The following is a 17,469-nucleotide window of genomic DNA, read 5'->3' as shown; positions in this document are numbered from 1 at the left end:
TCTCTCTTAAGTTTCAAAGCCATTGTCAAGTCCCAGCAGCGGTCTGGAGCAAAATGCATTCCTTCAAAAGCTCTGACAGCTAGGACAATAGCTTGTTTATAATAAATCAACCCCACAGAATGGGCCCATTGCCAAGACCTTGGAATGCATAGCAAACGGAAATCATCTTGGTTCTGCATTCAATGTCGCTGCACATTCTTGTTCCTGAGTTTGAGGTCACTGTTCTCTTAAGGGGAAGCCACCTGCCCATTCTAAGAAGACCCTTGCCATTCTGTTCTCTTGAAGGGGAAGTCACTTGCTACCCAAACGAAGACTGATTCCATCCAAAACCCAAAACGGTTATAGCAACAACAGAATTTTACAATCCATCAGAACCATAGTGGTCATCTTCTGAGCATTTGAGTCTAATGACGAGTAAGACACAAGCAGTAAACCACACGTTATCATTTACTGAAGCCTGGCTTCTTCTCATCTCAACTCTTCACAAGTCCTCTCTCCCTAAGTTGTTCTCCCTCTTTGCTTACCCCCTTTCAGTTCCTCTCTCTCCTCCCGCTTCTCACTGATCTTAGCTTGGTCCAAGACCCCATGACCTCTTATCCTGAATCCTGCAATCATCTGCTAGCTAGTCTCCTTGCCTAGAACCTTGAGTCTGTCCAGGCCACCTTCCACACGCCTTCCTGTCACCTTCCTGAAACACAGATCTGAACATGTCGTTCTGTGGTCACATGGCTTCCCTTTGCCTTCAGGACCCAGGTGACATTCCTTCACAAGTCACCTGCGACCTCCCATGGTCTGGCCCAGCGCTTAGCACAGACAAGGGGCTCAAAAATATTAGTGGACCGAGTGCCCTGAATAGAAAGAGGCGCACGCCCCCAGAACCTCTGGAGAGTGACAGCACGGCAGGCGGGAGGTGGGAGCAGTGAGCGTGGGCCTGGGCTTTCAGGCCGGGTGGGTCATGGTCAGCGTTTGGATGTTATTGTTTACCATGATCACTGATGGGTGGGCTTTACGCAGGAAAATGAGCTAGTAGAACCCAGATCTCTTGGATTTCCTTCAGTCTTTACTACAATCTGTTGATGGGGATATTGGGGTAATTGAGGCCACATTCAGAGACCGGTCTCAGGTCCCATAATTAACATGTGGGGGATGCAGTGGAGACAGAGGGAGCCGTCTGTCTAGTACTGGGTCCTGCTCCAGTCCATGAAACCAAAGACACATGGCAGACACACACTTCGGAGCAGCCCCCAGCTGCAGGCGTGATGCGGAGGGTCCCTCTGCTTTCCTCCCAACTCAGGAATTTCCGCAGTCCTGCATTCTATGCACACGCTTACAAATCTGAGCTCAGGACGGCAGTATGGAAAAGCTGGAGAGGAGCAGCCTGTTCCAGCAGCCCCGGGAGTGGAAAGACAGAGGGCCTGGCGGCCTGTGGATGGGGCGGACATTGGCCAAGATGTCCCCAGTTCTGAGCCCCAGTCCTCCAGTCTGTGAGAGGAGACAGCTGATGGCGGCGTGTACCCCGGGCACACCGTGGTCGCTGTGTTAGATGTACACCGGGTGTCTGTGTAAGTGGCTTTTCCCAGTCTAATGCCACCTGCGTCTGCACACCGCCCACTGATTTTAATGCACCTGGACCTTTGGAAACCTCTGCTTTATTTCGTAGGGTGCCTGTGAGGATTAAAACAAATCTGAACTTGGATACCTGGAACATGTTGGACATCTAATAAATATTAATTTCTCTCTCCCTTTCATAGGTGCTGGTCCTGGAAAGAGGGTTTGTTTGTTTGTTTTGTTTTTCCTGAGGCTTTTCATTTCATCTCCCTTCTCTGAGGACACAGAACAACACAGGGGCCCTGGAGGACTCTTCTTGTTGCTTCCTCTGCCCGCCTGTTTCTAGCATCCAAAGTGGTCTGGGGCATGCAGGATTGCTAGGGGGGCCCATTGCCCTGGCTCCCCACTTCCTGGGCCACTGATCTTGCTCAAACATGGATGGGACCGTCCCTTATCAGCCACTCTACATTGTCTAGCTGGTAACCCCTGGTGGTACCCTGGGGTCACCTGGAGAACTTTAAAAAATACTGATGTCTGGGCCCCCTCTCTGGGATTCTGATTTAATCAGCCCAGGGTGTGGCCTGGAGATTTTTAAAGCTCCCAGGTGATTCTAATGTGCAGCTCAGAGGGGGACCCACTGCCCTGAAGAATGACCTTCAGAGAGCCATGAAGGCCACAGGCACCAGGACAGACCCACAGAAGGGACGGTCACTCACGCCCCGAGCACTCCAGTTGCCTGAAGTCACCACTTGCCTGAAGAACGGAAAAGAGACGACTGATTCATAGAACCTCCATGTTGCCACGAGGTCCATCCTGCTGGGGTTGGTAGCATAGTACCTCCAGGCAGCCTGACGGGGAGAGGAGAGGGGCAGGAATGAGCTGGCGTTGCCCAAAACTGTCACACCCAATCCCGTCAGAACACTGTTTGAGCCCTTGACTCCTGAGTTTGAATGTGCATTGAAGCCGGGATTCTTGGCTTTTTGTAGCACCTCTGAGAGAAAAAACTTCCGTACCCCATCATGTCAGAGCTGAAATGGGTGGGGTAGGTGGCGATGGGGAGGGGTGAATTGCAGTGCAGGGAGAGAGGGTGCTGCGTACAAAATCCCTGAGAGGGGCAAGGATGACTTTTGCTGCAAGTTCCCTGAGACTTTGCCAAGCGTCCTTTCTGTGCCACTTCTGGGCACAAGAGATAGCCCGGAGATGAGGTTTTGATTCTGAAATACTACAACTGCTAGGATAGTGTGATGGCTTGGGATTTAGGGGTTTGGGGCAGCCTCTGAGATTGGGAATGTCCTAAAAGCTACGCTATGTAGGATAACATTCCATACCGCCCCGTATCAGACCCACAGAGACACTCACGACAAGTGGCAACACGTTCACAAGTGGGTGGTCGCGCAGACATTCAGTCCCACGTAGCTATAGCCAGAGAGCTTTACTTTCCTAATCTCTGTGCTCCCAGAGGCCCAGAAAACCATGAAGAAGGATGTCCCTCCGAAGTGTAGGAGGGGACACCTCTGCCGGTCTCACCACCTCTCACTACTGCCCCCAGCCCCAGCCCATGGTGGGGGCGGTGATGGGAGGGATGCAACCTCGGCAGCCACTCAACTGCTGTATGACTGTCTACTGGGCAGGACAAAGGGCAAACCCTTCAGCGTTCTGCACACAGAGACATCTCTTCCTCCCTTGGCTAGTGGGCCCCTAGCTGTGGCAGATGTGAGGGGCCACATGTCCTGGTTGCCGAATGGCTAAGGGGCCAGATTCCAGGTCAAATCCTCCTTGGCCCCTCAGCCAAGACTGAGGTGGGAGGCAGGAGGAGAAGCCTAGTACAGACCCACATTCTCCACTCCAACACAATTAGAAAAACAGCAGATGGGCCGGTCCCTGTCCGAGTTCTGTGTCTATTTCTTGACTGGCTTAGAACCGGAATGGGAGAGTGATAGGATTGTCACTTTCAGTACCCAGAGACAGGCCATGCAGATGACCACAGAAATACCCAAGCCACCCACAAGCAGCATGGTCCTGGCTCCCGTCCCAGTTCATGAATATGACCATGCGAGTGTGCATGCACACACACACACTCACACATACTCACACACTCACACATACACACACTCACACACACACACTCACAGATACTCACACTCACACACACACACACTCACACACTCACACTCTCACACACACTCACACTCTCACACTCACACTCTCACACTCACACTCACAAACACACACGTGGGGATCTTAGCCCGTTGCAGTTCATCCCCAGGCAGGCAGACCTGAATGAGCTCAGCAGCCGGCTTCCTCCTTTTCTCAAAGTGCTTCTGACGGTGTTGTTCCTGCACCTTGAGTGCCAGCCCGGACCCCAGGATACCCTGCAGGGAGAAGTCAGGCTCCGAGGTCAGCCCCAGCCAGGCTCTCCCAGCACCCCACCCCACCCCCAGGAGCACAGTGACAACACTGAGCAAAGGGCGGATGGGGGGAAGGACCTCTCCCTTCTCTTCCAGGGAGTGGCTTACTGGGCTAAGTGGAGCCCTGAGGTCAGGAGGTCCCGACTCTGCCACTTGGGTGGCACTCTGCTTGGCCACTCTGTTACTCTGCCACTTCCTGACTCTGCCTCTTTCAAGCTGTGATATCCTGGGCAACACTTGTATCTGCTGTAGCTCAGTTTCTTCCACATGGAAGTGGGATAATAGTGCACACCTCATAATGGGGGTCAGGAAAAAGGAAACTATAGGAACTGCCCAGTAAGGGGTAGGACAGAACGGAATTTTAAAAACATCACCTGCTTGAACTGGCATTTGAGACTTGGACCATACCTGGAATTGCCCAGAATTGTTATCTGTTTTGATTTCCAGTTCAGACCTGCATGTGGATTAAATGGGTAGACGTATACCCTTTTCACCTTGAGAGAGACCTTAAGAGACCATGTCGCACTCCCACAACCCCTCACCTGTTACAGAGGAAACTGAGCTTTAGAAAGGTCACATGCCCAAGGTCAAACAGCGTAGAAAACAGACAAGGTAGGGTGTGCAATGGAAAAAGAACACCCCCAACTTCAGGACGGCAGGTGAAGTGGGTAGAAGTGGATTGTTATAGCAGACGGTTCTTTCCAAGCTTCACCATTAAGAGCCAGGCTACAGAACCAGCAGACCTGGGACTCCTGGGTCCACAACGCAATAGCTGGTGATGCGAAAAACTTTACTAACCCAATGAAGCCTCAGTTTTCTCATCTGGAAAATGGAGATAAATACAGCACCAAACTTCTAACATCGTCATGAAGATGAAATGAGATGATCAGCCCACAGTAAGTTCTACAGGTGCCATCTATTATGTGAACAGTACACTTATGGGCACTGGGTTTTGGGGTACTTATTGTCTATCAGGGATTAAGACTCACTCTTGAGGGAAATACATTTTTTTTACACAAGCCAGGAAATGACAGGGCAAGGGAAGGGACTCACATACACAAAGGATCTACCAAGTGTTAAGACATACATGGGTGAAAGACAGCATTCCAGTCCTTGAGGAGCTCACAGTCTCCCGTGGAGGTAGATATGGAACCATGCAATCCCAGCACGGTGTCAGAGATGTGCAGAGGAGGGAGGGATAACTCAGCCTAAAGAAGGCAGTGCTGAAACGGGGTCTCGGAGGAGGAGATGTGGAGGAATCACTCCTGGCAAAGGGACTGGCACAGCCCATGGTGGAGAGGCAGGATGCTATGCTTAAGGGGGTGGCTAGTGCACTGACAGGGCTGGAATTCAAGATATGGGAGGATGGACAATGAGGCGGGGGCCAGGCAGTGAGGGTCCTGCATGTCCCACGGTGGAAAACATTGAAGGTACTTACCGCTGGAAGGGCAAAAAAGGAGACACCGATTAAGGAAAAGGTGGCTGCAATCAGACGGCCTTCCCATGTTTTGGGAGTCTTGTCTCCGTAGCCAATGGTGGCCAGTGTGATCTGAAGAGAGAAGAGTTCAGATGTGGGGCTTCCCAGGGAGAGGGGAATCGGGGATGTGTCCACGGAGCTCCACCTATGAGCCTTTGTACTAACATGGGGGCTGCTCCCACTTAGAACAAGATTCCCATGGGAGGAAAGGCATCAAGGCAAGAAATGTATACAGGAGCCTGCAAACCACACCTGTTTCTGAGTTAAGGATTTCCTACTTATTGTCGATCACTCAGCAAATATTTCAATAATTGCAAATGTGTATGTGCATGTATGCACACTCGTGTGTATTTGCATGTGTGCTATCCATGATCCATGTTTCCGAATATATGTTTCCAAATACAGCCATGGTTCCGAATACATGTATGCCTGCATTTACATGTATTGTGTGCATACGTGTGCATGCCTAATGGCTGGTGTGTGTTGTATATTCCTGTGTGTGTTTACATGTATAGGTTATCAGTACACATGTACTTACGAACACGGAAGGCAGGATATCAGAGCAGTTAACAGTGTGGCCTCTGGAGCCCAACAGCCTGAGTTCTAGTCCCAGGTCAACCACTAAGTAACTCAGCAGTCTTCCTTGAATTAGTTACTTAACCGCTTCATGCCTCAGTTTCCCCATTTTTAAAAAGGGTCTAATAATAGGAGTTACTTGAATTTAAAATATGTTAACAAATGGGAAGTGCTTAGAACAATGCCTTGCAGCCAAGTAAGCCTTCAATAAGTGCTAATTTTAGTACCACATGTCCTGTGGGTGTGAGATGTGTGTTTGCAGGTGTATTTGAGGTCTGTGTGCACTTGTGTGCTTCTGCCACTGTGTCTACTTGTATGTGCATGGCTTGGCTGGTAACAGCACACAGCTAATGAGGTAAGGTCCCCCGGGACCAGCCTATTCAGAGCCCTGATTTCTCATAAACACTATGGAAAAGCCTGTTCCAAGTGCACCTTCTGCGGGGGGATTCTCCCAGTGGCAGGTTCGGAAATGGAAGAGGCTCAGCTCTCACCTGTGACTGCAGAAAGCAGCTGCCCAGCTGGGCTGCCCATAACCCGCCCCCTTCTCTCTCAGTCACAACAGTCAGTCCCCATGGGGATGGGGGTCTTCAAGGTGGTGACTCACCAGGCCCCACCAAAGGGCATCTGCATAGGTCTCAAACTCCTCTTTCATCTCTCCTCCTTGTGCGTCTACCTCCGGCACGTCTTTCTCAACAAGGTAGACAAGAAATGAAGAAAGGATGAGCGTCAGGAACCCAATGTACCAGGCGGTGATGAGCTCCTAGGAAAGCAAGGAATGGACAAGGAAAGTGGTCATTGGAAGCTCATTGGGAGGCAGGAATTCAGGTTTACCAGCTGTGTGACCATGGGCAAGTTGCTCACCTTCTCTGGTCCTCACCTCCCATCACTGTAAAATGGGGTTTGTAACAGTCATTTTCATCACTAACAGAAAGAGTCTAGGAGGAGAGGAAGATTTCTAAGTCAGGGTGATCTTGCTATTACAGCTCAAGAGGCTTCACAGGAAGGTGAGAAGGCAGGAGGACCTGGCTGCCGCCTCTGAGGGAAGGCTCTGGACTCAGGAGGCTTGGTTCTGTGCAGGACTGGGCAGAGCAAGGGTAAAGCTCAGCTCGACTGGGAAACCGAGCTAGTGTGGGGCAGTGGACAGAGCTGTGGACACTGCTCCAGCCCTGTCACCGGCTGACTGTGTGACCCTGGGCAAATGACCCCTCCTCCTCAGCCTCAGTTTCCTCATTTTTAAAATGAAGGAACTGACCCACAGAGTTCCAGAAAGTGCCACATGTACAACTGGTGAAATGCTCATAGATCGTTTTTATGTTAGTCACGTATTGATTTAAACCATATTAAAAACGAGCATAAATAACGCGTAAAACCCATTGTGTCATGGAGACTACCACTCCATAGACTAGGACATGTAAGTAAATAAGTAAGAAAAAGATGACTGGAAGGAAAATGTGAAGGAATACTAAGGATGGAGCCGAGATATGGCAAAGATCGGCATCGCTGAAGTTTCAGATGTCCTGACCACAACCCCTCAGGTTCTATTTATCTCCCTCTCTTCCAGTTTCAGGGTTTAGCACGGTATGCCGGGCAAGAAGGAAGTCGAGGTTATTGGTGCCCACGATCTGGAGACGAGGCCTGTCAGGCCTGCTGAGTCACCATAGAGAACAGAGTTGTTCACGTGGATATACGTCATCTATCTGACTGTCTGGCCCGTCAGTTGGTCTTAGGGTAGCAGGGTCTCGCTGACACGTGGCCTCCTGCCTCCCTCTGCGCCTTTGCTGACAAACGTCTTGCTGCCTGAACTGCCCTTCCGCATGGGACCAACCAGAGCCTTAGCGAGTCATCTTCAGACACATGTCACCTCCATTATGAAACTTTCCTGGATGTTTGCTCCCCCATCTAGAGATACGGTTCATCTCTCGTTCCTTTCTGCCGCCGCTCTTTTCTAATCAGACTTCTCTAAATCTCTAACACTTCATTATGTTCATGTGCTTCTAGGTCTGGCTTCCCCACAGCCTCATATGCACAATGCATTTGTGTGAGCTCACTCTACAGCAGAGTGGGACAGGTGAGCTTCAACAGCGCAGGTAATCCAGCCAGCCATTCCCCTGCAGGGGGTTTGAGAAGGGAACCGGGAATTGGCTTTGTCCCTCCCCCGTGGCTGTCGGAGCACCAGCCTCTTGCCTTGTTGAGAGTGGTTCTAGCCTTCCTATGTTTTCTCCTAACCCCTGGTCCTCACATGCGAGTCAGAAGCTTCACCTGGTGTTTAACGAAAGAAACAGCCGTCTGTTCATGTGTACACAGGAAAACGGGCTGTGTTGGATTCTGAAGAGGCATATAATGGTCACCAACGAGGAGCTAAAATGTGTCCCAATTCTGGGCTCTGCAGTCATTTAAAAGGCTATCCAAGGTAATTCTGACTTTACCCAATTTTCGCCAGCAGCTCTGTGGCTGCACCCTGATATCCATGGGCTCCTGCACATGTCTGAGCCCCACTGCTGTCAGGTTGGGGCTGGGGGACTTGGGGTCCAGCCAATGTGGGGGAGCGATGGAAGCAACTTCCTGACTGTTCCTTAAATCCATTCTGCAGGATGCTGCAGGCCCCTCTGCCTTTGCCTTGGTGACTCAAGACTCATTTTCAACACAGACAAGGGCCCCCCAGGTCACATTAGTGAATGAGAAGATGGCAGTATTTTTGTGTTAGGTCACAGAGACCTCAGGGCTTCTTTGTTCTGGGAGCAGAGCCGGGCCTATCCTCACCCTCCCACGCTTCATCCCTGGGCTCCCCTGAACGACACCCACCCTGGAGGTCCTTCACTCTGATTTCTCCTGCACTAGCCTCCGAGGGGTTTGTCCTGCCTGAGCTGAGGCACAAGGTTCTCCTTCATTGTCCAGGGTTCAGCAGAGTCAGGGATGTCGAAACGAAGTGGTACCAACGGTTCGGGCTAACAACAGGGAGTAGCACCATGGCTCCAGATACACTGGACCCTGCCTGGCTCAGGTGCCACCCCTGCTCAAGCCCATGGGAGGGGATCAGACCGAGTCCCACCTGTCCTAGCTTCTGCCCTCCCGTGGAGCGCTGAGCTTCACCACGGCCCGCAGCAAACCACTGAACACTGCCTGTGTCTTGTCCCACTGTGTGACCTTGGGAAGGTTACTTCCTCTTTCCATATCTGCTTCCTTGTCAGTGTCCTGGGGAAACGACAGTGCCCCACCCCTGGGGTGAGCCAGTCCGCGTTCTAGGCTCTCATCAATAATTGAACAATCGCTATGACTTGGGTGTATTCCAAGTGCTTTTCTCCTACGAGGTGAGTGCATTCTTCTTCTCATTTCATAAACGCAGGAACCAAGACCCAGAGAGGTTACAGAACGTCTCCTAAGTCACAGCAGTAACGTGTGGACCCACACGGTCTGCGTGACTCCGGAACCTTCGCCTCCCACCCTACGCTGCCTTGCATTAGCGCGTTTTATTCTCTCAGTAACCGAGGTGTAGGCAGTATTATAATCGTTTTAAAAATGAGGCAACGGAAGGTCAAACAGGGTTGAGCGACAGGTCATTTGCATCGGGTGGAGCTGAGACGTGAGCCCAGGTGCAGCCATTTCTGCTCACTGCTTAGGCCCCTGCCCCTCTCCCTGCTCCTCTTGCTGTCATCAGTGGTGGCAGAACGACCACCCTTTGGGGACACCACATGGGAGGGGACAAAGGGCACAGGTGGTGAGAAGCCCACATGGTCTCGTGGCTTCTCCATGGCACCTACTTTGCTGTGGGCGCAGATGGCGGAGCCCAGGAGTTTCCAGGTGCCACCCCTGCGGTCCATCCGGAGCATGCGCAGAATCTGCAGGAAGCGCAGGCTCCGCAGGGAGGTGGCCAGGACGTTGCCCTGGTTGCCCACGGCGACCACGGGCACAGAGGCAATCAGCACGAAGATGTCTGGGGAAGAGAACATACAGGGCCGGTGACCAGTGCTGTCTGGACCTGCAGTGGAGACATCGCAGGTACCATCTGCCAGCACATAAGCACGAGCCAAGCACCGTTGTGTTAAATCGTGCCATCAGCCGCACACACGCGGTGAGTAGGCTTATTCTCCTGTGACAGAGGAGGAAACGTGGGGTATAAGGTGTCCTTGTAGCCACTAAGGACATTTTTTTCTGCTTAAAGGGGAATCTGCTGGAATGGAGAGGAGGAACAGAATGGCTGGACTCAAATATTTGGAGAGCAGTCAGAGAAGATGAAACAAATAAAAACGTTGAGAGGTAGTGAGTGCCCCATGACTGGAGGTATGCGAGCAGAAGGGTGACTGACTGAATTCTGCCGTGAGGGGAACTGGAGCACCAGACAGGAGGGCGTGTTGGACTACACTCTTTTGCACGGCCCTTCCAACCCTGACATTTTATCATCCTGCAACTTGAACCATTCCTAGAGATTTGACACTCGAAGTCTCCTAAGCATCTCTCACTGAAGGCAGGTTTTGTCGTGTCACTGTGATTTTAGGAGGATCTTCAGATGGGAACATGTGGGTCCACGCTGTACTAATAGGACTGAGGAGAGCTTCCACCTGCTCTGCTATCAGAATGCCTGCCCCCGAATGGAGGGGCTCAGTGATACCTCTCCACATCAACTTCTGGGTCAGGACATGGCAACACGGTGGAGTTGCGCACAGGTGCTAGGTTCTTCCAGACCTGGGTGTTAGGATGGACTATGCGGCTTATTATCTGTGTGACTGGAACATGACTCAGCTCGGTGAGCCTCAGTTTCCACCTCTAGAAAATGGGCATAACATGGTTCTCTGGAGGTAATTCTCAAAGTGCAATGGTGTCATGCCTCCTACCCCTACCACAGCCAGTCTGGAAATGTATGGGCGATTTGGCTTGTCACAATGACTGGCGTGCTACTACTCTAGTGACCCGAGACGCTCAATATCCTGCAACGAGCTGGCTCCTTCACAGTCCAAATGCCAGAGTGACCCGGTGCCCCTTAAGACTCACGGCTCTGTGGAACCATGATGAGAAGGCACAGAAGGGAGAGAAGAGGCAAAACTGTTCTTCCTCACAGAGGGAGGGGGACAGGCGGGGCTGGCCTCTGTAGGGGCCCATGAGGTCCCAGAAGAATAGTATCAGCTTAAAATTCCCGCCGAAATTTTAACGCACCAAAAGAAGGGGACACAGGCCTTCCTGGACTCGGGGACAGGGCTTACCCAGCATGCAGAGCGGCTTCCTGGCAAACTTCAGCCGTCCCCGCCAGCCTTTGTAGCGGCAGCAACATCCGGCAGCCCAGACCCTCAAAGCAAACTCGGCTCCAAAGATGAAAATAGCAAATGTTTCCTGCATTAAAGAACATATGGAGAAACACTGATTAACTGGGGCCCAGTTGTCCGGAACCAGCGGTTTCTGTTCTGCAGTTTGGAAGAACTGGAATTCTGTCGTTCTTCTGGGCGTCGAGGGGAGAGAACAGGTAGATATCTCCACTTAGGTCGGACGGCTCCCGTCTTCATTCTGATGCACTAAGTGTCCTGAACGTGAAGCCTTGCAAAGTGATTACTTGTTCTTTTTCTCTGTGTTTCTGTTCCAAAGGATCATTTAAAAAAAAAAAAAGGGAATCCCTTTCATGTACTAAAAACTCCTAAGAAATGCAGTTGGGCCCAAGAGCCAAGGTACCACCCGGATAGAGGGTTTCATGATATTATCTTCATTTTGTTTTGAGAAACCGAGGCAAGGCATGGTTAAACAAATTTCTCAAGGCTACCAAGTGGCAAAGAAAGAATCCCAGGTTGGGACTCAGGCTCAGTGCCCACGTCTTCCTCGTAAGCACCATGCTGCCTCCTGGGACACTGGGGCCGCTGCTTCCTTCCTGTGCCTCCTGATTGGTCAGACACTGACACCTCTGTCTCCCTCTCTCTTTGGTGGTCTCCCCGGGACTCCGGGAGAGTCCACAGCGATCCTGGAAACGTGGTTCCTAGAACTGCATGTCTTTCCAGGACACACCTGCTCAGGTCTCAGCTCAGGGTCAGGGCAGATAGATTATACACTCTTGGCCTTAGAAGGCACTTGCTGATTCTGGCACCAAGGATGGCACGTCAGTGTGAGGCAAAGATGCTGTTCTTTTGTGAAACCTAACTGGCGGGCTGGCACCCCTTTGCTGTGTGAAGGGCTGGACCGCACCCTAAAAAGGTAGGCTAACTGCTATTGCAGCAAGGGTGCGTCACTCCAAGGGCCAGTGGCCAGTGCTGTCCGGGCTGCAGAAGGAACCAGCCCTTCCTGGGGGCCCCCTCGCTGCCTGGCGCAGAAGAGGCTGAACCCAGCCCATCAGCATTCGCTCCTCACTTTACATTTTTCACGTATTTTAGTCACTTTACATTTTTCACATATTTTAGAAAATGTGAGGAAACCAAGAGCCAGGGGTGTTAGGTAACTTTCCCAAGAATGCTAGGTAGCCCCACTCTTTCTCTACCGCACCACTGGAGGGAGAATGGAGTGAAAACAAGCAGAGGCCCTGGGAAGGAAGAATTAAGAGTTTTATGTAGAAATGGGATTGTGTACCTGGCCTTGAACGAATTAAGAGATCCTCAGGGTTCAGGGAGAAAAGGTTTTAGAATGGAACCTGCCTTTGTTAACGTTCAGAGGATCGGGAAGGTGTATTTTATCATGAACATGTACTGGTGTTTGCTCTGACTTGGTTTACGTCTCTCTCTAATCTGAAATAACAGTGGAATAACAATGTGTCCAGGGAAGACCTGACCAGTTGATCCAGACATTGCTTTCTCGTAGGCCTAGACTTGGTCAGAGACTCCAGGAAGCCAAAACCAGTTGGGCAGAACCACACCTAAAGGCAGACTCCTGACCTTGGCCGTGAAAGTCCAACCAGAGGCGACTGCCCAGAAATGTAGCACCATCTTACCAGTAACAGCAGCCAGTCTCCCGAAACAGTTTCGTACTCCTTGAACGTGGTCAGGACGGCCAGAATTAAGCACCCCAGGACGATCAGGAACCTAGAGGGGAAGAAAGAAGGAGACTAAGGAAGAGTCGAGTCCTGGCTTGCTCCAAGGCTAGACAGGGAAAGGCGACAGAGGGATGAAGCTACAACCTCCATCAGACATGGGCAAGCACTGTCTTAGCCCATTTAACCTGATAACAAACCTGTAAGGCAGGTAGGGGTTAATAATAACCCAGTTAAAGAAAACAAGGCGGAGAGAGGTTAGGCACTGTGCATACTTCTGCTTTAGCAGCTAGTTAGTAGATTCAGTTAGAATTCAAACTAGATCATTTGGTCCCAACCCTGGGGACTGCAGACGCTCAGAAGTTGTCACAAGCTTTAGGACATCAACAGGAATGTGAATACATTAATAACGTGCCCTGCACATATAGGACGGTGATTTTCAAATATATGAAAATGTTCTCAGTGTAAAGAAAACACAAACTCGTTCCAAAGATTAATAAATTCAGCAAAGGCCTCTAGCACCATGTCTTAGATATATATATATATATTTTTTTTTACAGCCAACAGTTCCTCAAGGAAACAACCTCTTTCAATTGGGGATCTTCAGAATTGTTTTTGAAATTACAAAGCATTCTTCACGCTAGAAAGAAGAGAAACCACCATGCTGAATGCCAGTTCTTGGAAAGTCACAGAGGGGTCAGCTGGTCCGTGCCCCTGCCTCGGGCAGGAGCAAACTGCAAACGATCCTTTGAGACTGTTACCTTTATAATCTTGGTGGGGGGAGTGTGTGTGTGTGTGTATTTGTGAGCATGCTGTATTGTTTCAATAAAGAAACATGGTTCTCCTTCTCTCTTGGCAGAGTGTGTGTGGTTCAGTGGTCAGCATCAGGTTCCCTGGGTGCCTAAGAGGGAATTTATAAGCCAGGGTTCATGGGTGAGGCTTGGTACCATATACCCAAGCTCTCCTACTCTATGTAACCTGGCTCTTTGACCTACTAGGTTCTAATCCCTGCTTTTTTGGCTTGCTTGTGTGAGTACCTACTTGTTCATTCATCCATCCATCCATTTATTTATCCAATATTTATGTGGCAGGCATTGGGCACACACAACTGGACAACAGTGAATAAGCTGGGTCTGAAATGTTAAGTGTGTGGTCCTACAATGCAAATCATCAACCACAGCCTTATATAAGTGGCTTTGTCTTTAGTTGGCATTGACCATGGAGCTGAAGCCCATGGCTGGGGCAATGTGTGGGGAGGGAGAATAGTTCGGCGTCCCATTGCTGAACTGATTCAGTGAAAACTGGAGCCAGGCTCTGAAACTCTACCTACGCTCTGTAGTTGGAATACGTAAATCTTGGGAAGATTCTACAAGGCGTGTGTATGGTGGGCATGCCCTAAGGAGGGAGAGATTTTCCTGCTGGCCTTGGAGCGAACGGCTCTGTTGTGAAGGGTCTATGAAAGCCACAAGGCAAGAAACTCTAGTGGCTTCTGGAACCTGGAAGCAGCCCCCAGCTCACAGCCAGCATGTAAGTGAGACCTCAACCCTACAACCATCGTGTGAACTTGAAGGAGAACTGCCAAGCTCCAGAAAGGAACACAGCCCGGCCCACACCTCGACTGCTGCATTGTGGGACCCCGAACAGAGGTCTCAGGTAAGTTGTGCCCAGACTCCCAACCCACAGAAACTGTGAGACAATAAACGCGTATTTTTATAAGCCACTGAGTCAGTGGTAATTTGTTATGCAGTCATGGAAAACGAGTGCAGTGTGGCATGGGAATCTGTGCCACGTGCATCCAGTTTTTACAGAGCGGGATAACTCCCCGCTCCCCCGACCCCATTCATCAGATTCCAACACTGGGCTGCCCTTGTGTTTGGTCTGTGAGACTCCATTCCTTGAGGGCAGAGCCTGTCTTGTTTCTCTCTGTGCCCCAGTGATTATCTCAAAACCTGGACTTGAATAAGTAGCCACAAGTGTTTATAGAATAAATAACAACAATCGAAGAGATGAGCAATGGCCCTGTTGCTGGAATAAAAAGCAAAGGATATAAGGTGAGCCTGGAGAGACAGGCCCGAGTAGCATATGAAGCGCTTTGTAGGCCAGGGGAAGAAGACTCTCTCTATAGCCATATCTATATTGACAAAGACTGCCCTCTGACAGGCTGGGAAGCTGCTGTCATGGGCTGAGGAGAAAGGATGAGGGCTGAACTGGAAAGATGACCGGGACCCCACGAGAGAGTCTTCCTGGTGACCTCAGCAGGATTTGTAACTAACGGGATGCAGAGGCTGAACAACAGAGCTTCCGCAGCATCTCAGGGTGGGTGACAGGGTGGACAACGCGCTGGTCACACGCATTGGAGGATGTGCACAGAACCAGCAGACTACAGAGACAAACTATGCTGTCTGTGGACCTGCTGAGTCTGAGGTCCAAGTGGACACAGCCAGAGGCGGCGCGAAATTCAAGTCTGAAGCTTAAGGGAGAGGTTGCGGCCGGAGAGCTCAATCCCTTCCAGCTCTAATAACCTGTGATTCTAGAGCCAGGAGAGGGAATGATGCAGGTTTAACCAATCACCTAAATGCAGGGTGAGCCTAGAGCCCACCTGTGGGGAGCATGCAGAACCAGCCTGTAGCCAGCAGGGGGCAGCAAATGCACAGCGGAGCCCCGCATTTGCAAACCCATCAAAGAATTACAAGCACAGGCAACCTCAGGAATTTACTTTCTGAGATTTGAGAACAATTATTCATTTATAAAGCTAACATCATTAAGGAAGTTCCTTTACCTAAGAAGGGGAAATGCTCTTTGGTCTCTCGCACATTTCAATGTATACTTAAAACATGAATTTGGTTTCAGACAGTGTCAAGGATGGCAGCCAGATATGGGTGGCTGAACACCGTTTTCCCTTCTCCCGGTTTTGGCTACCTTGCTCTCTATGCCAGAGCAATTATTATTTTCCTTCTCCTGTCACGTCGGTTTCCTGCTCGGTGGCAGTTTCCTTCATCCCACTTTCCTTTCACTGTCCCGCCTTCCCTGACTTCGTTTTTCTCTCCTTTTCACTCTCTCCTTCCCTCCACTCTTCCTTTCTCCCTCTTCCTCCCACAACTTCCTCTGTTCCCACCAAGTAGTACCTCTCCCTCCCTTCTGCAGGTATGAGCCAGGGTTCATGGTGAAAGTCTTGGGGACAGCCAAGAGCTATCCTATCTGCACTGTCCCGGCTGTCTTTGCAAATGAGACCAGAGTCAAGGGCCTCAGACCTGCCCTCCAACCAGATACTTCTCCTTCATGTTTCCACCCTCCTCCTTTGCCATCTTCCACTCAAGCCAGGGGAGCAGAGGGTGAAAGGTAACCAACGCAGGAGCAGCCGCTCTGTAGCTACATTTGGTGTCTTAAGTGTAAGGTCCAGAGGGCCAGGACAAACCAGTGCGTCCTGTCCAGGACCCTCCGACACTTAACCTGTGTAGGGCAGCAGCCAAGAAGGTGCAGGGGCTTTGCACGGGTGACAGTGAGAGAGAATCCGCAGTGGCACCTGGAATTCCCCACCACCCTCATCTCCCCTAGCCTAGCCTCCCTTTAGAGCTGGGCCCACTGGAAATGTGAGACCAGGCTTCCCAGCCAAATATGCCCTCACAGGTTCACACGGCGAGACAAAGAGGACGGGGAAAACCCCAGCATTTGCCTCATAACATCTTTTGCACACGGTTCTCTCTTTTACTCCTGAGAGCCACACTGTGAGGTATGGAACCAAACGTGGCCTTCATCCAAGAGCGAGCAAGGAACCGAGATTCAGTCCAACAGCCCTCAAGGAACTGAATTCTCCCAACAACCACAAAAGGGAGCCTGGAGAAGGATCCTTCCTCACTCGTGCCTTCAGATGAGACCACAGCCCTGGCTGACACCTTCCTTGTAGCCTCTGTGTGAAACCCTGTGCACGAGACCCCGGTGAGCTGTGCCTGGATTCCTGACACACAGAAACTGAGATAATGAATGCAAGTTATGTTAAGCTGCTAAGTTTGTAGTAGTTTGTTAATGCAGTAATAAATAACTAATACTAGTTAGCCAGGATCTGAATCTTGGCTCACCACCTGGAAACCAGATGACCTAAGGTTTATTTTTCTGAACCTTAACTTCTCATCTACCATACAGGAGTGACAAATCAAGGGGGTTGTTGCTATCTTATTCTTTATCCCAGTTTTGTGACTAAGAGATTGCACAGAGCAGCAAAAATCCTCATAACCAAAGATCACTTCTCCAGCAAGGTGTCCATGAAAACGTCCTTGATGGTGTGACAGCAGCCTGTATCCTCAGCATGCACAGTTTTACAGGTCAGTTTCTGCCTTCCCATCGTTAGAGTATCCAACAGCACAACGGGAACCGTTTGCGAAGTCAAAAGGCAAAGCTTACAATAGATTCAGGATTTCATGAAGTTGATGGGTATGATGACGGACAGCTGTTCTAAATACAGCAAACCATTAACAAGCGACAATCTTATCAGAACAATTAAAGACAAATCAATTAATACTGCAAAGGAT

General features: G+C 50.5%; 1 protein-coding gene across 2 annotated transcripts in view; it reads right to left on the bottom strand.

The window, feature by feature from the left end:
* The window catches only part of KCNQ3 (potassium voltage-gated channel subfamily Q member 3), a 226,151-nt gene that overhangs the window by 29,408 nt on the left and 179,274 nt on the right, over positions 1–17,469 (bottom strand). Inside the window, exons 2-8 of one of the 2 annotated variants that reach the window (XM_081070100.1) lie at positions 12,905–12,995; positions 11,205–11,331; positions 9,768–9,940; positions 6,614–6,769; positions 5,395–5,505; positions 3,825–3,920; positions 2,302–2,396 (exon numbers count right to left, since the gene is read on the bottom strand). In XM_081070100.1, coding sequence (XP_080926226.1) covers positions 2,302–2,396; positions 3,825–3,920; positions 5,395–5,505; positions 6,614–6,769; positions 9,768–9,940; positions 11,205–11,331; positions 12,905–12,995 — 849 coding nt within the window. Of the gene's footprint in view, positions 1–2,294; positions 2,397–3,824; positions 3,921–5,394; positions 5,506–6,613; positions 6,770–9,767; positions 9,941–11,204; positions 11,332–12,904; positions 12,996–17,469 lie in introns of both variants that reach the window. The other variant, XM_081070099.1, reaches the window with a different exon arrangement.

Source organism: Rhinolophus hipposideros (assembly GCF_964194185.1).
Source record: "Rhinolophus hipposideros genome assembly, chromosome: 13".
NCBI classification, from domain to species: Eukaryota; Metazoa; Chordata; class Mammalia; order Chiroptera; family Rhinolophidae; genus Rhinolophus; species Rhinolophus hipposideros.
This window is presented reverse-complemented; position numbering and strand designations above follow the sequence as displayed.